Raw genomic sequence first — 20551 nt, 5'->3', positions numbered from 1 at the left:
TTACGCTACAACTGCAGCTGGTTCACCACATCTTCAGTCTGCCGTAAATGCTAATGCTAGCTAGCATGGCGACCGATGACGATGGATAAACAGTGTCTCCGACATGGTAGGTTGTTTTTCCGCCATCAGCTGACTGAGCAGCTCCTACACCAGCATGAACAGGACAAGTTTGGATGGAAGGCAAATGAATAACATTAAACTTCTCTGTTAGCTCAGGAAAAGAACAACTGTCACTTTTGGTTAACAAGCTAGAAAACAAGTTCAAATTTAATCGGTTCCCAGATAAAATGTTTCAGAAAAATGTAAGAAGAAATTGTTTTACAATTATATGCTTATCAAATCATTCCCAACACAAATAACTTAAATATTTTATAAATCACACAGTACTTTATTAAGTTAAGAGGCCATGACTTCCATGGCTGCACACAATATATAACATGGATAAGAAATGGCTGAAGATGGATTGGTTTTTTGTTTTGTTTTTTTTCACTGCGTGCAGGAGATGATAATGGAAATTAAAAAAAGTGTACTAGTGGGCATAAAGAGCATATATCATTAAACTAATAACAGATAAGGTTTATAGTATTTTGTTCATTTAGTGGAGATCCTGCAGTAAAACAGCAATGAAGTTAAAAAATGCTTATTTGTCATTTTCTTTAGGGATTTCTTAAATAAATAGCAAATAGGCACACAATTCTGGGAGAAATATATAAAGAAGTAAAAACAAAAAACATCAAATGCTTAAATTCACCATGGATAAATTTCCAACAGACAGTGTGGTGACATCAATGATAATATGTGTAATTTGAATGTTTATTACCCTCTTATCTGAACAAACAAAATGCTCTACAGTCTGTCTGGCCTGAATGTAATTGCTCACTGTTGTTTCCTGATACAGCTTTTAACCACCAGCCAGTCATTCAGAGAGCAAGAGGGTATTTTAATAACAATGTCGGGTGGGAAAAAAAAAGTATTGATCAAAAACCTGAAAAGACATGATTGATGTTGTCACTGTTCATATTTTTTTAAATGTTTTATGAAGGATCATAATGCAAAACTCTTTTAATGTTTCTTTCTTTTTTTTTTTTAACTGCAGAATGAAATCTCACGGATTTGATTTGTCTTCACCACATCTGATGTTGGTCAAGATGTTCCACTGGAAAATTGGGGAACTCTTTCTCAAAACATGTGAGTAGAGTATTAAGTATGAGCATAATTATTGTGTTAAGAACTGGATGAATGAAAATAAATAATTATAATCAAACAAAACAGGTTGGCCAAACAACATGTTTAGTGTCACAGATGCTTTTTAGTTAAATTTGTAGCAAAATTTCTGTCTAAAGAGCAATCAGAAGTAAAGTGGTATTCTGTTTTGTTTGTTTTTGTTTTTACATGACCTGAGAACAGGAAGTCTTGACCCTGAACACTTTACATACTGGAGAAAAACATTTCTGCACATCACGGGTGGTTGTTGGTGTTGAATTTGTTATCCGACTCTCAGCTTAGGACTCAGGGTCATATTTGTGTTTTTTAAATATCCTACATCATCTCACCATCTCAAGTTTATACATTCATACAAAAACTGTCACTGGAGAGAATAAATTTAAGCTTAGATTTGGCTTAGAGTGTTTCAAAAATGTAATTTGCTTTAAGCGATGCATATTCACTCCAGAAAATGTTAGGGTTAACCTCAAGAATAACTGCAATTTTTTTGTACACTGAGTTTATTCTGAGTGGATGTAAGAAGACACTGATAACAAAGATACAAAAAACCCAAGTTATCCTCTTTATTTTTCCCAATTTCAACTAAGTCATGACAATTTACAGGACTGAAGTATCTGCTGTTTATAGATTTTGATGCCGGATATCACCACATATCTTCAGAGGTAAGGTGGAGTTCATACCCGATTGCTGTTTTGATACCAAAACATCAGGTGGTCATAATGTTATGCCACCTTTAAGATTTCATTCATTCCTGTTTGTTTCCGTCCTTGCTTTCCTTCTTCAGATAACATTTTGTCCCTCTGTCAACAGATAAAACTCGCTGATGTCTGCAGCGGGTTTACTGTTTGAGGAAAAGCACAAATGTGCTGCGACTGAAAGCTTGACAGAGCATGAAAAGAAGCTTTATGTCTAAAGTGCTCCAAGGCTGTCCGAGAGGCACAAGAACCCATTCAGCCCGGGGGATCAAGGTCAGCGACGGGACATTATGACATCCTCCTCCGCATTCAGGCAGTCACCAGAGAACAGAGCATAAATCCAATCACCCACATTATTCACTGGAGCCTTTATAGACTCCACTCTGTTCCAGTAAATCCAGTAACATCATTTACTATTGGTGGGCATTAATAGCACCTGGTTGGACCCTGTTGTGTTAAGTTGTTGTGACATACATTCAAGAAACTACATCAAATACTTTGGTTCATATACACTAGCTTACTTCACAAAAATGATGCAGAATCTGCAAAGACAAAATATTACCAAGTATTAGTTCAAATATCTTAGTACACGTGAAATAAGATGAAACTAATTTACAAGAAACTTTGTAGCAAGACATAGGAGCTTATTTTAAGTAAATAATTCCTTAGCAGTGATTTAAAAATTCAATGCTAAGGAACACTGATTTTGTTCCTTGGGTAGATTATTTTGTTTATACCGTGGGAAAATGTCTATTTAGAAATGAAATGATCTGCCAATGGAACAAGGAGTTCTTCATCAATATTAAGAAACCATACAGTTAAAATAAGCTCTTACATTTTGCTCATAAGTTACTTGAAAATGAGTTTTCTCTTACTTCATGATATTTGCATGAGAAACTAGGTCAAAATTACTTATTTTGTGTTTTTGCAGGGTTCACCGCATCTCGTCAGATTGAGGCATCATCTGAAGACCTCAGTCAATGCTTCAAATCAACTAGATTTTAAAATGACTCTAAGACTCCAAATTAATTACACACTGCCCATCACAAAGCACTGATATATCGCTCATATAGGAAAGTGTTCTGTCAGAAATGGGCCAAAATTCCAGCAAACGTCTATGTGAATCTGGTGGAAGCAAAATATACAAAAAAGCTATCATCAATAGCAAAGGTAAATACATCTAAAATAAAAGCTCATTGTTTCGACACACTGTGTTTTTGTACAGTGTGTGCAAATATCTGATTTCAATGGTGAAGCGAGACTAAGTGAATAACGTATGACGTTCCTGATTACTTTTTACACTCATCCTATTACCATGTTGTCTTGGTGCATTATTGAAAATGATTATTTCAGTAGGTTCTTTCTGAAATTATGGCCATTGCTTTTATAGCCAAAGGAAACATTATCATCATTAGATTGAGGAAATAACTCGACCTTTCTGTTGGAGGCAATTATGTATCTCATGTCTTTTTGCTGTATTCAAAGCGAGAAGGTAAAATAGAGAGATTCATAAAAAAAAAATCTATAAAAGCTAGGAAGGCAGGGTATTTCACTAAGCCTAATAATCCCATTATGATCCCAACGAGAAAAAAAAGCTCTCAGTCAAAGCACGGCGCATTGACGCAAGCATTTCTTGACGTCAGCAGCTGCAGTGAATGAGGGATGGGAGGAGGGTAGAGTTGGGGGGGGGGGGGGGGGGCAGAGAGGCGTGTTTACCTTCCGTTCAGAAAATACCAGCGTCAAATGCATGAATGCAACTGCAAGAAAGCAACGAAAAACATTCACCCTGATGTCCAAACGTGCACATTTTAGAGAAACAGTGTAGGTGCTACAGCTTCAGATATCTAAACCAGCTGTAGTAAATGGAAACGCGATCCTGTGACCTGGGGGTGCTCATAAATAAATCAGCTGAAGAGAGAATGAAAGAGGCTTCAGGCGCCCATCTGTGTCCCCCTGACAGCAAATTCAAGGTGTCACAGAAATAATCTGAGGAGATATGTCGAGTTTTGCTCTAAAAAGGGCATTTCCCCCCCCCCTTTCAAAGTAGATTAGAGAAATGAGTGGAGCGAAAGGGAAGGAAAACTGACATTAGGGCTATTTGTAAGACCCAGACCGGTGGCGTCACTGGCTCTTTTCTGGAGTCTTGCTGCATTTATTCAAAGCTTATTCTCAAATTGCAATGTGGCTCAAGTGAAAACAAACGTGTTCTTCACAGGACTTGCGCTCACAACACAATGCTGCCTGTTTGTTCCCTTTCATGTTCCTCTGACTCTCGGATCAGGCTTGTTCAGGGAGTCACAGACGAGAGCCGGCTCCTTTCTGCTCTTTCCCCACGTTGACAAACGTTCCGTATTGACCTGCTGCTCATCTGGGAAGAGGTGAAAATTCCTCACATGGTTTGGTGTTCGCTAAGAAGGAAAACTGCAGCCAGATAATCGACGTGGGCTTTTTTTTTCTGACTGAAAAATGCCCAAGAGTTCCCGTGCGTCATTCCTGATTAGACTTGGAGTCTGACGTCGCCAGCGCAGCATTCAAGAAGAAGATACCTCACACAAATGTTAAAGTCCAACATCTTTTTTTAATCACATCCGGAGTGACGGAAGTCTTTTCTTTTTTCCTCTCTCTCTCTCTCTCTTTTTTTTTTTAATAGACTCGGATCAACAAGTTGCCGTCAGTGCGTAATTTCCATCTGACCAGAGTCCAAGCATAATCCGAGAGCGACACACGTGATCCACAAAATCTCTTCGGTTGCAATTCATCCCCCCCCTCCCCTCCCCATCTCATCTGACTAGAAGAAGACGAAGAGGGGAAAAAAAATAAGCCGTGGACAATCCTGTGAAATCATCTTGTCCGATTATTAGTGAATAGCTGCAATCGCTGATCGGCTCCATGCCTTACCGCGTCTCCAGATGCCCGCCTGGCCGGAGCTCGGCAACTTTGCGCGCCGAAAGAGGCTCACAGCAAAGACGGAATCTGAATGAATGCGGCTGAAATTTCCTCGCATCTCTCATCTCGCTTCCCAAAGACTGTTGAATGTGTTTTATATCCCGCCGGCTGAACGTATCTCGCGCTTTTAGCAGCTGTACGGTTCGATAAACACAAGACTCTGCAGTGCATCGGTCCATCACTGGAACAGGGGAGCGGCAGATGTCGAAGAAACGCAAAAGTCCTGATGACCAGGGCATTCAGGAATCCCCCCCGGTACGGAGCGGCGAGCAGCAAGGTAAGAGAGGCGGCTGTTTAAAAGTTGAACTGTTGGGAGAGCGCATGTGTCTGAATGGTTTGCATTTCTTAACACCTGAGTGAGTCAGAGCCGCGCACTTCACCGAATATTACAGACCATCACAAAGTTACATGTAATTGTGAGGTGGAATAAAAATGATACATAATTTTCCAAAAAGTTTTTTTTTTTTACAAATAAATCTGAAAAGTGTGGCATGCATTGATTTTCATCCTCCGTCTAGCTCTGGTGCATGATAATTGCCTTCAGAAGGATGCAGTTGAACCTCCAGTCCATAAAAATAAAATAAAAACTTTTGTCACATTTTGCTATTCAAGATATTGTTTATTTGAACTCAACACACAATTTAATGTGCAAATTACCAGAATTTGGGAGAATTTAACAATTCTGCAGCCAAAGGACTCGCATTAACTTCCTTGATGTGTTTGATACACATCAACAGGCATTAATGTCATACATCAGCCATTTAGGTTGTGTGGTGGTTTGAGGTGAATTTGTGACAATAAAGGGGTTAAATACATTGTTATCAAGATAATTACTAAACAAATACCATCATGACTAGAAAGGAACGTAGCAGATAAGTTTAAGTTTGTAATCAAATTTTGTTCTGAGGACCGTCTCATCCCTAAGGATCAATCTATGGCACAGTAGAGTAACTGATTCACAGAGATGAATAAAAATAAGCCGCTACATGAGCAGCACCACACGCACCCACCAAACATGTGGGAGAAAGTTTTCAGGTCAGAAAAGACAAAAATGTTTCTTTTTGGTCTTCAAGAATGAGGGGAAAAAAGCAAACACTCTATTTCTGCATGAACACACCATCAACATGGGGAAACCATGATGCTGGCAGAATTATGCTTTGGGGTTGATTTTCTTCAGTAGGAAGAGGAGAGCTTGTCAAAGCTGATGTTTAGATACATGGAGATAAATCAGGGCACATGTTAATCTTCACAAAGGTTTACTTCCCTAAAAGAATAACAGCCCAAATGATTTAAGACAGGAGTTTCCACCCCTGGCTTATATTTTAACATATTCATGAATTAAGATGGTCCAGTCAAAGTCCAGACCTAAACACAATCGAGAATCTGTGACAAATTAAAGCGTGTATATAAACACTCTCCATCCAATCTGCCTGATCTATCGGCAAATGGGGAAAAGAAAAAAATAGTTTCTAGATGTGTAGCGACACACTAAAGAACTGTAGCTAGTTTATGAAAATATTAATTCAGGCTGGGTGATTACAGAAACATGTCACATTTTTGTTTGTATTTAGTTTATAACATTCTAATAAGTACACTGACATTTCTGGTTGTGTGATAAATTGTGAAAAGAAAAATTGAGAAATCAAAACGGAAAAAACGGTTTTAATGAGCCAACTTGACGTTTTATGGGTTTGGATGAATAAAACCCTTCGTCATTTGATCAATTTCCAGATAACCCAACACTAATTATGTCGATTCAGTCATCCAGTGTCTCCAAAATGTCTTATGTAAGTAAGCCCATGCAGTTGGAGTGTGTTTATTATGAGAGCTGCAGTTACGTTGAAATGGTACCAGCATCTTTATTTCTGGAAAAATAAATTTTGATGCAGAGGATTATGTTTTTTAATCTCCTCTTAGTCGCCCGTGGGGTCACAATTGTGAGACAACAGATTTAGATTTTAGCTATGGAATAAAGCAGAAATCCTCAGCGTGTCAGCAGAGTTAAAGAGGAAGATGGAGGTTGGCTCAGTTTGCTCTTCATTCTGTTGGAGAAAATTTTGTTGAAGTGGAAAACTGGTTTTAAATTGGAGGTTGAGTTTGATTCACATTACGAACCATCAAATGGAATTACTTTCGGACTCCTGATGGATATTTTTGGTGGTTTAATTAAAATAAAGGTAACAACTAAACAGTCAACAAACAGGTTGTTTTAAACCAAATATGGTATTTTCTTCTTCTTTGGATAGTGTTTCTCCTGCATTTATTTTGCCTTTTCAAAAATTTGTTCCTACTTTTTATTGCAAATAACTTCATACACTTAAAATCAGACAAAACTAATGAGTAGCTTTTGAGCAAGATACAAAAGCTTGTTTTAAGTAAACAACTCCTCAACATTGATTTTAAAAAGTACTGGTTTCTCTGACAGATTATTTCACATATGAGTAAACCTTTATAAATTATAAGTGAATGTCATTGGCACTCCACTTTGTGCTCATTTGCTTTGCTATACAGAAATGAAGTTTTTTTTATAAGCAAAATTATCATAAAAAATAACATGTAGCCAATTCTCATGCATAATTCATAATTATGACATAATAATTAGGTTGTATAAATGAGCAAAACATAATCAGTGTAAAACCACAATCAGAAAAAGTTGTAAGTTCTTTCTTCTATGGCTTTAATTGGCCACCAGATGTCACTGTTTTCTGTTAAACTGAAAACTGAAGCTGTTTCAGGGCTTCACCAGGCTTCATCTGTTGTGCGTAAGAAGGGCAGGTTGTCTTTCTGTGTCTTTCCTCTTTTTTTCAACAATCAAGTCCTGATGGAAAATTAAATCAACATTTCCTTTAAGGTTGTTAGTAAAGGGAAGCAGAAAGTACTCTAAGACTTCCTATTGACTTGATGTAACACAGTGGAGCATCATCGTTAGCTGCTTAATGGGTTCAACATGTAATCATTTTTCATTTTCAATCTGCATCTTTAGACAAATCTCAGCAGTTAGAGCAGCCATATTGGTTAAGAGGTGTTTCAAAATCAAGAACAATGTCACTTTAACCCAGGGAGTTGAGCCAGCTTGTATGAAAAACAGTCTGCCTGGCTGAGGTTTTATTAGGTGATAAAGACATCGGGTTTGTTTCCCTTCACTAAATATGTCTGTGTGCTGCAGCTTTCATTGACTGTAATCACCGATGGTGCCACTGCAGATGATCCAATAAAATTATTTCGTCTCAGGTACACTTATTAAGACCAACAAATGCAGAATTAAATTTGCAATATGCAACTTTTATTAAACTATGTAATTTTTACATATTTGTTAAAACTGTCTGACAGTATAGTATGAGACAGTTAACCTATAAAAAGTTTGAACTCCTTTACCTCCTCCCTGAGCTACTACTGCTGTCTGAGGAAATTTACCTTTTCTAGTCAAAAACAACCAATCGGAGTCAGATGGAGCATCTTAGCACTGTCAGTAATTCGGGTGTAGGTGCTGCTAAATGTGCTAATGGTGGAGAACCAACTTACTGTCCCAGGAAAATTGTTTACCAATCAGTGATGACCAATCCAACTCACTAACTTGATCAGTTGTGGCAGGATTGTTACCATGAAAAGGCTCTAGCAGCATAGAAGAGGGCATGATTGACAGCGCTAAGACCCTCCTACTGCTATAACGATTGCGCTGTTATAGAATTTCCTGCTCCATAAAAATCAAAACTATTTAAGAGAATGTGAGAAAATGTAAAAACCTATATGTGTTGTCACATTTTGGCATGAATAATTATTTTCTCAGCCTTAAATATGAAAGATCCCAGATTGGAGGCCTCAGTAAGAGTAACCTTGGACTTTCTCTAAATTTAAAAAAAATCAGATTTATTGCTATGTTCATTATTGGACTGACTACAACATTTCTTTGCTACAGTGGCACAGAGAGTACAAATGAGAAGATTTTAATCAACATATCAACATTACATACATAGAACAAACATCTTTATCACCATGTAAACAAATGTACATCTTACATAGATAAAAATATGTTTAGTGATATCAAATCTAATTGTAGAGGTTCAGGAGAATATTGTTTTTATTTGAGTTTAACAAAGACAAACTGTGTCATCCCTGATTTGTTATTATCAATGCAGTCTGGTGAGGTCTTGAAAAAGGAACAGTAGGTCAGGCTTGAAAAGATCAAATTACAAATCTAAAAAGCACCAAAGAGGCCAAATAATTTCTCACCAGGTCATCACAGAAAATAAACAAGAAAGCACACAGAAGCTGCTGAGTAAAAGTCAAAAGAAAAATCAGAACTTGAAACGTGCAGCTCAGAAATTAGAATTAAAATGAGCCCATGAGTCATTAATCAGAGTGTTATATTGATGTTTATTTCTATCTTACTGCTTCAAGAGCTGATTTTGTACCCAGAAAACTTTTTTAAAAATTAGACAAATCAGTAAGTTGACATAAATTGTAGTTTCATAAATTAAAGGTTAATGATTAGAGATTGAACGTTGTAAAGTTGGTAGCTTGTTGGATCAAATTTCAATTTCAATGCAAGAATCAACTCTGCAGTACAAGCATTCATTTCTAACAAAGGTAGCAAAACTTATTTTTCTGATCTGATGTTTTGTGTACGTCGTTACCAACTTAGATGCCATTCTGGACTTTGCAGACGTTCTGGTCAGTTTTGCCTTCGGTTTGCGGTGAAGATACGACCTGCTTCCTTGTCTCTGTGTTTTGCTGCTGGGCTCCTTGCCCAAATCAGAGTTTCCCTTGGCTTACACAGGAGAGAGCAAAGAGCTTCCTTCTCCAACTGTGAGGGGCATCTGTGACTCCTCAGCGGGTAAACACCCATTGAACCCCTCCCACTCAAATGTTTGGCTTCATCTGTGCTTATATGTTGATTAGGTCACTGCGGTTTACTGAAAGAAGCACAGTAATACAGCAATTTTGGATTTTAAATCGAACTTAAATGTGGCATCATGTGTGACACAATCAGTATGTTAAATAAATTATTTCAATAACAGTATCCTGAAGAAAAATATGGATTTGCTAAAGTGAAATAAAAAAAATAAATTTTGTGGACATAGTAAATGCAAGTATATTCATATTTGTAAAAATGTTTCAGTCATTTTACTCAAAAAGTGAAACTAATATGTTTCATACATTAATTTTGAACATTTATTTCTGTTTGTTGATCATGTTCATAATACGGCGTATAGCTACCGAAATACATTTATCTACCACATTTTTTCCTCCCACTGAACTTTCCTCAACAGTAAAATCTATGAATTTTCAGTTTTTGATATGTTTTAATCATTAAACAATTTAGTTACTAAATATAAATGAGTTTTACTTTTTGAATCAGTTGTTGAAATAAATGACGGCCTGATGCTTTCTTAATTTACTGAGATCCTCTATATCTACATCTAAAATGAGGCCAGCTGCTGTGTTGCCATCGTTTCCTCATTCAGTAGAACATCTGAACACTCAAGCTCGTATTTTCTCATGGCGATGGTTTTTGTTTGCTCAGATATCTGTGCCTGGGCCAGGAGAGGAATAGAGGCCGGAGCATTCAGATTCATATCAGCACAACAAAGTGTTTTTGTCTCTTCTCTCACTGTGCAGCGTGAACCTGTCAATTACAAGGCCACCCTTGGGTGCCGACTGCGTCCCCCGACTCTTTATGCATTTATAATCATCACAGCTGTGCAAATGACCTGCTCTCTCAGCCGAGCTTAAGGTTTTACAAATCAGAATCATTTTAAATTAATATTCTTTATTTTCTTCTGAAATTATTTGGTGTGTAAAACAGGTGGTAGATTAAAAAAATGTTGTTTAATGTTAATTTCTGGCATAAATTGTACAGATTATTGTCTGTTTCAGTGTATTGCAGTTTTTCATGTCTATTTCAAACAATGAAACCCAAAGATTTACCTGTATAGGTGAAACAGAATAAAACAGATTTATCAGAACGTATTAATCTGAAAAGCTTTATCATGCTGATTCAGCCTTTTGATTCAGGTGTGTTGGACTTCTAAAAGTTGCAGGATGCCATCAAAGATCTACCTGGTCTGTCACAGATGTGTTTTTGAAGATATCGGTGCTTGATTTCGTACAACTGCAGCCATGGAAGTGATTGGTAAACCCAATTTCAATTGTTTGTTGCGTTGAGTCGATACTTTTGGCTATGTAGTGTAGCTTTCCTAATATCTTGTCTCATATTTGTTAAGTAATGCCGGAGATAGTTGAGAAATAGTTGCCTTATATCAGGGGTGTCAAGATCCAGTCCTGCAGTTTTTAGATGTGCCACTGGTACAAAACACTGGAATGAAATGGCTTAATTACCTCCTCCTTGTTCTCCAGAGCCTTGCTAATGACCTATTATTCTATTCAGGTCTATTCATCTAAAAGTTGCAGGACACCGGCCCTTGAGGACTGGATGTTGACACCCCTGCCTTATATGTTCCATAAATTTCAAAATGGTTCCTGTTAACAGAAAAAATGGTTATTTCTCACAGTCTGGGGTTAGAATAATCTGAGTTCAGTGCAGATCCAAGAATTAAGTTACACCTGGAAAGAGCATTTCCTTTCCTGTTTCGCTATATTTAGTGTCTTTTGCGTGTTATTAAAAGCTTTTAACTTCTTCATTGCATGTCCTCCCAGAGATAGACACTAGGTGGTGCTAAAGTATAAAGCTGAAGCATCTCGGAGCTGCGGCTAGCATAAAAGAAAAGCAGGACATTCATGGTTTATGTTTGTTATATTATTTTGATTAACAGCTTTATTTCTAATCTTTGTAACAAATGTGGAAAGTCTCCCACTATGTGGCAGATTTATATGTGCTCTAATTTTAAAGGAAGCTTTATTGTCTGAGTTTTTATGAATCAATAAAAGGCAGATAAAAAGTTTTATTAATTTGCTGACAAAAGTGTTGACCCATAATGTTGAGTTTGTTTCTTCTCGTTTTGACTCTATTAATAAGCAAGAACAGAGTTACAGCAATTAAAGCTGGGGCTATAAAAGTGTTGTTACAGCTTATCAAAGGAGTTCAGGTTGAGGCAGGGCAAATGACGAGGCTGGTCGTTGTGTGTATGCCTGTGGTAGGCTTAAGATCATGAATGGACTGTGTCCATGTGTTATCAGTAAACAGGCAGAGCTGGCGTCTGGCTGCTTGGCCACCTCAGCCTGTGCTGATGTGTGCTGTGCAGAGAAATTGACGGGCCTCTACGTCAGATCCCATATTTCTCACTTATGATTCATACAGATTTTGCTTGGTTTTGGATGAGGGTTGCAGGAAACCAGCTGCTTCTCAAACCAGCAGCTGAAAAATGAATTCTTTTTCTTTTTTACCTCTTTTGTTTACAATAATTTTTGAAGCCAAAATTAACTTATTATTTCACGAAAGTATTCAAAGTTCTGTATTTGAAAACAGAACTTTGACATGCAGAAATTGTTATGACATTGCAAGACAATTCCTGCAGCGTCTTGCAGAAATGATCTTGTCTTCAGCTTTGACCCATTTGCAACCATAAAATTGCAACCACAAATTACAATATATTAATTATTCTTTTCATTAGACCTTTGAAAAATAATACAAAGTTAAAGGAAAATGATAAATAATTTTCAACATATTTTACAAAAAAAAAAAATCTGAAATGTGTGGCATAATTTTGTATTTAGCCCTTTTTACTTTTGGCCATGTTGAAGAAAAGTGAAGTGACAGCATGATGCTACCCGGACCATGTTGTGTTGTTTGGATGGTGTGTTCAGGGTGATGGGCTCTGTTAGACTTGGCATTTTGCATGTAGCCCAAAAAGTTTAGTATTAGTTCCCTCTGAGCAGAGCACCTATTTCCACATGTTTGTTTGCTGTGTCCCTCTGCAAACAAAAATAATTATAACTAACTTCTTAATGCTTTTTAATAAAGACCAGATTTGTGCATAAGTGTAGGTGATGTATTGTCAGATTCTCCAACCTGAGCTGTAAATCTGTGCAGCTCCTCCACAGTTCCTTCAGATAAAATGTTAGTTTTTTGGTTCTACTGTATTTAATTTAGGGATCTCACTTTAAAAATAACTGAATACATCAGCACAGGACAGCACACATTTCAGATTATTGTGACAATATACTTTTTTAATTTAATATTTTGTTTTAAATATGATCCAGTTTGAGGGTCATTAATGTCTTACAAGAAAATGTACAGCACTTTTTGCTGTCATATGTATAACAATTTATTCAACTATATTTAACTGTTGTAAACCTATTCAGCCAACAAGATATATACAGGTTATATTTAAAACAGCATTGTAATAGTATTTTCATTTCTTTTTGCTTTAAAAAGCAAAAAGAAATGAAAATACTTGTCTTCAGCTTTGACCCATTTCCAACCATAAAATTGCATCCACAAATTACAATATATTAATTATTCTTTTCATTAGACCTTTGAAAAGTAATACAAAGTTAAAGGAAAATGATGAATAATTTTCAACATATTTTACAAAAAAAAAATCTGAAATGTGTGGCATAATTTTGTATTTAGCCCTTTTTACTTTTGGCCATGTAACATAATAAAACTAATCATAATTGTGAATATATTATTCAAATTATTAGTTATGATAACATCATTATTATTAATTATTACTATTACTAAGAATTATTATTATATTTTACTATTATTGTTGCAACAATAAAAGTAATAATTCTAATAATATTAACAGGAATAAGTTTGTACATATACCTCAGTGTGCTCACATTTTCTTTGTAAAACACAAAAATACACACCAATCATGTGCATCAGTAATGGTCCTAGCATGTGTTTAGCAGAAGGTCTGCTGCAGGCCAAGTCATGGTTAGCACGTCGGGGTGTGTGTGTGTGTTCAACAAACAAACGGCTGCATCATATAGCACTGAAGGAGAATGGATGCCTCTTCAAAGCCAACACTAACACAGTATTACATGTGCGCATGGGCGTGTGTGTGTGTGTGTGTGTGTGTGTGTGTGTGTGTGGGTGTGTGTGTGGGTGTGTGTGAGAGGTAGAGAGCAGAGTAACGGTTTGATGAGGAGCGGATGAGGTCACGGCTCATGTCTCTTGCTTGCGTCATCAGCTGCACGATGTGTTTCCTGCGAGTGGAGCTGCAGCTGATTCTCTTTTGTTAACGCCACAAAAAAAAAGCAAAGTGAAACACGCTATAAGCCCACGTTTTGTTCAGGATCAGCAACAGATTATTTTTTGGTGAAATACATTCTGAGCACATTAGAGGAAGTAAATTTGACTTCCCTATTTATTTATTGCAGCTTAAGATTGACACAATGAGACATTTTTGCTTGACTTCATGACATCGGCAAAGCAAATGAGCACATTTTTTTTCTTTCTTTCTTTCTCCCCTTCCCACATGGAGCTCTGACCACATGCTCATCATCATCATCTCCTCATCCTCTAGAATTACAGATGTAATAATCTGGGTCAGCTCCGGTGCCAACAGAAACACAAACTGCTAATCTAAAAACCCAGAATTTACATCTGTGACGGATGTGTGGCGAGACGCACGTCAAAGACAGAAAAAAATGAAAGCAGGGTGGGGTTTTATATAGCTATGCCGCTGTCTCTTTCCTCCCTCTTTTTTCTTTATTTTTATTGTAGAAATGACATTTTTGGTCAAATTAAATTTGATTATTTCCATTTCTGACACCTCCCCCTAAAACACATTGCATAATATTAATATTATATCCACTGTTACACTGGTGTCTTTGCTGCTTTTTTGAAACATGAAACAACAATCCTAAGTTGTATTAACTGATTATAAATAAACAATGTGTTGCTTTATAAAGACTCATGTAATTCAGGGTATGTGTAGATAATTCTCATCAATTTCCCCAGACAAACTCCGGGTAAAATCTTCCACAGAGATTTACTGGCAGGCTGATTTCAGTGCAGGAGAGCCATGCAGAACATGTGTGTAATGCGCATAAATTACATTTTACTGTGCATGCATGTGTCACAGACACTCAGGCAGACATAATTTGCGCCAGCGCTGTGATGTGGAGGACATGAGGCCCGAGCGGGTTCCTGTGAGTGGCAGTAACAGCATCTCCTTGCTCAAGTCTGCCCTATCTCTGACTTCATTGGCTACGGCTCTGACGCAAATGCACCCCCCCGCCTCTCCACCCAACACAACCACCACCGCCGCTACAACCAGCCATCACCACCACCACAGCCACCGCCACCCCTCTGCACTTTTTTCATTGAGTTTTTTTTTTCTTTTTTCTTTCGCACGTTTCTTTCCCTTTGATTTATGTGCTTTCTGCAGCTCCACTCTCACAGCGTTGGAAAGCTGCACCACCTGTCCAGTGTTGTGAGCGTGTTCTCTCCCAGCCGCCGTGATCAAAATCGGTTCTCCTTCTTATTTGAACCCCTTTGCTCCTGAAATAACTGCATTGTCAGCATCGCAGAATGCAAATGGGATTCCAAAAGTATTCAAACGTAGACTTTCCTGTATGTTGTCATCCTCTTTATGGCCTCTCCCAGCTTTGCAAATCACTGAAATTATTCTAATTTCCCTGGGAATTTTGATGGAGGGCAATTCTGTGTGTGCCACAGATTCAGAAATCTAAACTTTGACCAGGCCACTCTAGCCCAGTCAAAGATCATTTGTAGCGAAAGATGCATCTGTAGCTAAAAAATACTTCTAATATCAACATATGTTGTGTTCAGCACTTTCTGCTTGTCTTAAATCAATACAGTGAAGGGTTGATCTATTGACCATTTTTTGGATTAAGCAATTCATAACTTGATAGCAAAAGATGCTTAATAGGAGATTTTGTTTTACAGAATATGATCCCATTAAATCTAGATGAGTTCTGGGTAAAACATATCAGGTTTTTTAATATTTAGTGCAGCGTGTATCTATTTTTGTACTGCTTTGACTTAATTTCTTGCTTGCGTCATCAGCTGCACGATGTGTGATGTTGTTTCAGCAATTGACCTTTTTCTAATCTGTATACTCCAGCTAATGGTGAATCAATTACTAAATTAGTTGAATATTCATAAAAATTCTGCCAACAGATTATCTCTCCTGAGCTGTTGATCTCTGCAGCTCTTCCAGAGTCACCATGAGGCTCTTGGCTGCTTCAGAGTTTCATGGTCTCTTTATCCTCCCATTAGTTTAGATGGGCGCTCATGTCTATGTAGGTTTGCAGTGGTACTGCGTTATGTTCAACTAACTGTGCTTGATTTCATTTCTGAAATCAAATGCAGAACAAATGCATGATGAAATGTATAATTTTTAGACAATTGATTAGCATTTCATGGAATAAAATGAGTATTTCATACAATAGGAAAATAGTTAGGTGCAGAAACCTTTGTTTCTAGTTCAGATTGTTCCAGGTTAGCAAAGCGTGGATATTTTTGCCCTCCATACAGACCTTCTCCAGATCTGTCAGGTTTCAGCACAGAGCTTCAAGTTCCACTGGGATCAGGTCTGGGGACCAGTGAAGCCACTCCAGCTTCTTGAAATCCTTCTTACGGAGTAATTTCTTAGTTGGCCTGGGTTTGTGTTTTGGGTCTGAGGGAAAGACATTAATGCCCACTATCTCACAATACCTGACCCCATCAGTCACCCTGTGCCCTTGGCAGAAAAGCACTACCTCAGTCAGCGGGAGACTGACAATCATCTTGAGTTTCTTCCATTTTCTAATATTTGCTGCAACAATTGTTGTCTTCTCACCAACATATTTGCCTGTTGTCCTGTTGATCACACCACCCTCTAATCATTTTGCTTCTGATGTCCTGTAGCCCATCGCTCTGGCCTGTTCCATGGTAGAGAAGTTGGAGTCTAATTGACAGGTATATTTTATACAGACAATAAGATCAAACAGGTGCAATTAACACAAGTGATGAGCAGAGGATAGAAAGACTTCTTAAAGACAAACTAGCAGGTCTTTGAGAGCCAAAATTACTGCTAGTTGGTTGTGATCAAATATTTATAACATGCAACGAAATGGCAATAAATATTTAAAAGTTACACAATGTGATATTCTGTTTGTTTTTTATTATTATTCTATCTCTAATAGTTGAGGTGCACCCATGACAAAAATTACAGACCTTTTCATTCTTTGTAAGTAGGAAAATTTGAACAAATTATTAGCATACTTATTGGATACACTACCATTATTTTCCCCACTGCACATTCTTACTTAAATGCATACACTTTTTGGGTTGCAACCCAGCAAAAAATGGTAAAATGAAGGGGAATGAATACGTTTATAAGTTTCAGTGATGAATTACTATTGAAATGCACAGTTAAATTCTTTAGATCTTGAATTTTCTGCTATAAATTCTATATGTTATATGTTGAACAGTTGTTAAATGAAAACAGTGTTATATGAAATATGCTGTGCACTTTAGCTTTGCTAAGTTGTTTACACAAAGAAGGAGAGAAAGAAAGAGAAACAAAGAAAGGAAGAAAAAAAAATATTTTCCCTGCTTGAGCAGTTCTCATTTATTGGGCTATAAAATTATTAACTAAATCAAGACACAGAGTTCTGGGTTGTAAAAGGTAATGGAAACAAAAACTGGCATTTTCCATTCCCTCTGAAGGCTCTTTAGGCTTACAGCTGAAGAAATCTACAGCGCTCAACATCTGCAGACCTGCACTACTGTGTTCATTCACTTCCACTTTGAACCAAAGCAAACCTGTTTCATCACATCCCTTGTTGTTCGTTCAAAATTTAACACAAAGCAAATTCTGCTTCTTAATATTGTTGAAGACTTTATACAATTAACATGCATTAAAGCTACTTGCAAAGATAGCTGGTAAAACCAATTAAACACATTAAGATGCCATGGTCAGTTTAAATTTTGACTTTGCTATTTTATTGTAAATAATAATTTAATTGAGATAAAATCCATGCTTTTGGAACAAAAAAGTGTGCTCTGGATAATATTTATCTATGCAAATTCATTACTTTAACTCCTGTGCCTGTTGTGACGTTATTAACCCAAACACACAAATTGGAGTCAAAAGACTTTGCATAGTCTGATGATGTTTAAATGGATTTATTATACCTTAAATGACATGCTTTTTATATATTTAATACTTAACATCTGCAAGAAAACATTCAGAAATAAAAAAATATATATAATTTCACTACTTTACTGGCTTTAAATTCATCTGAACTGGACGTGTTCGTCTTCATGTGGTTTCGGTTGAAATGCCAGGTAAGGCACTAAAACTAGTTTTATTGAAAATTGCAGAACCGTGCAGGTTTTCCAACATAGTGCAACTAATGTGTATTTAATGGAGGACACTACACTAACAATGTTTGACAAGTATGAATTGATTTTGAAATGGTGTTGATCCATTTGAGTTGTCAAGCTAAAGCGGCATTGAAATGCCTCCACATAACATCCCAAAAATCTGAAGCCAAGTGCGGGATTGTGTTTCATAATGTGCAAAAGACCTTATTGCAATTGAAGCGTCTAAAGTGTAATAATTTGTACTCACTGTTCAGGTTTTTATTGAAACTCATAAAAAATGAAACTGGAGAATACAAGAACTCGTGCTTCCTATAGGTGTACATAATAAGATAAATAACAAATCATTTCACTTTATTTGTCTACCCTACAGCATGCCAACGGCATGTGTTTACACTTTTGAAAACTGCTTTAGTTGACTCACTTTTCAAGAGAAATGAAGCGTCTGAGGTGTAAAACCCACAATGTTGTTTGTATGAGTACAATGACATCAGAGTGTGCACTCATGCGGCTTCTCATCCTGTTTCTGCTTCTTAGTGGTGCACATATGAACTTTGGCTGATGTGCCCCTAGACCACATCAGCCTCTTCCAGATGTTAAATATGAACACGTTCAAAGGAAAACATAATTAAATTACATTTTTCTGGTGTTGATGAGTACAACTGCTGCTCTTCAACAGTTTTACATCAAACATGTATCAAGGAATTACAACACCGACATGCAACACCCCGCTTTATAAGTTGTAAGTAAGTAAGTTTGGATGCTTTTGTTTACTTAACTCACACCTTTCACATTTCCTGTTCAGGCTTTGTGAATAAAAACACTGCATTCGTTCCAGGGAAAGCAGGTTATGACTTAATGTGATGCCAAGCTCAGGTTTCAAACTGATGCATTTCGGTTGGAGAAACCTTTTATGGGTTCCCTATGTTCCTTGTCCGTATGAGCCTGTCTTTTACATCTGGCAGACATGCAGGGCGCTTCAGATTACATCGGATTTAGTCAATAAATGTTTCAAACTCTTTGAGATGCCAATACATTGCAAATACATTGCAGCCCAGATGCAAAAGTTAGAGGATGGGTTCCACTCTTTACCCTATGGATTGAAGATGAGACGACACTCAAGCAAATACTCTTACCAATGTAGTATATTTTATAGAGATGCATAATCACAAATGTGACACGTATGATGCCATTTAGTTGAAGACACTCTGATTCTATTGATTGTGTTTCTGAATCTTCTTTAGTCCTATTTATCACCTACATTTTAGTCAAACTACTGATGTATTACCTACTTTAGGCACATAACCAGTTGACTACGAGTATATTTTAGAAAATTACATTAAAGCACTGGTTCATTAAGCCTGATAAGAACATATGGATTGATCCATCGTTTGTTCAAAATGATGGATAGCTGCAGTTAAAATTAAACATTATTTTGGTTTTTCTTCATGTCGATAGTTTTTGATATCTTCTGCCAGTTTTCCTAAACTTCATTTTATTTTCTGTTTTATAATTTATCTAGTTCTGATGTCTGATGTTGTGAAGCTGAGGCTGTTGTAAATGTGCTACGTAAACAAACTTTGACTTTGCCTTGAAAACATCCCACTAGACAAAACTTGTGAAATGGTGGACTGACAAAATTAGCAGCAACTTAGGAAATGTTACTTTACTCCAGAGAAAACAACTTCTGAAATAATGGATTTCTTAAATCTTATTATTTCTATAAAAGCTATTTTTTGCTGCCAGAGAAAACCAATAATAACGACCAATCTAAACACAAATAAAATGTCAAATCCGAGAACATGGACGAAAGCATTTTCTTAAAAAAAAATCCTTAGAGTGTTATAAGTTTGTTTTTGTCAATCAGAGACTATGTGCTGTATCAGTGTTTGCAGCTGGTGTCTGTAAATGTGTGCACCACCATGTCAGCCCTTTGTACACCCAAACCTTCCCACCACACACACACACACACACACACACACACACACACACACACACACACACACACACACACACACACACACACACACACACACACACACACACACACACACACACACACACACACACACACACACACACACACACACACACACACACACACACACGCAGATTTGACTCTTTACCCTCAGCTGCTGACTCAGAAGTGCATCAGCTTAGACCCCCAATTTCATCTCATCAGAGCGGCCAACAACAACAAAGGAGCAACAGTCCTGCTGTAATCAGGGAGCAGGAGCTCAACTTGTCATGCTCCACCTCATATGTTGTCATACCTATTAGGAAAATATGCATAAAAAACTGCAATTATTAAAAGTAAACACATTTCTGTTATTGCAATGTTTCATATAATTCATACTGCTGTTGCATTATTTCTGTAGATACAATTTGGTCCAAAAACAGTATTTACACATACACAGTTTTGTTCATATTAATTATATAT

General features: G+C 37.0%; 1 protein-coding gene and 1 long non-coding RNA gene across 4 annotated transcripts in view; both read left to right on the top strand.

Annotated features, from left to right (window-relative positions):
- The first annotated feature begins 20 nt into the window (after positions 1-20).
- Positions 21-3109, top strand: LOC129359752 (uncharacterized). Of its 2 annotated transcripts, none has more exons than XR_008605938.1 (5): positions 21-106; positions 1097-1188; positions 1852-1886; positions 2035-2192; positions 2851-3109. It is a non-coding gene; the product is annotated as an uncharacterized LOC129359752 (long non-coding RNA). The 2 variants fall into 2 exon arrangements; XR_008605937.1 differs by having other exon boundaries at positions 1828-1886.
- Positions 3110-4389: 1280 nt separating this feature from the next.
- Positions 4390-20551, top strand: part of pde10a (phosphodiesterase 10A) — an 80502-nt gene continuing 64340 nt past the window's right edge. For both annotated transcript variants that reach the window (XM_055029585.1, XM_055029584.1), the window contains exon 1: positions 4390-5142. In XM_055029585.1, the coding sequence (XP_054885560.1) occupies positions 5067-5142 (76 nt within the window). In that variant the 5' untranslated portion in view covers positions 4390-5066. The remainder of the gene's footprint in view (positions 5143-20551) is intronic.

Source organism: Poeciliopsis prolifica, unplaced genomic scaffold (assembly GCF_027474105.1).
Source record: "Poeciliopsis prolifica strain line A6 unplaced genomic scaffold, Auburn_PproV2 SCAFFOLD005, whole genome shotgun sequence".
NCBI classification, from domain to species: Eukaryota; Metazoa; Chordata; class Actinopteri; order Cyprinodontiformes; family Poeciliidae; genus Poeciliopsis; species Poeciliopsis prolifica.
This window is presented reverse-complemented; position numbering and strand designations above follow the sequence as displayed.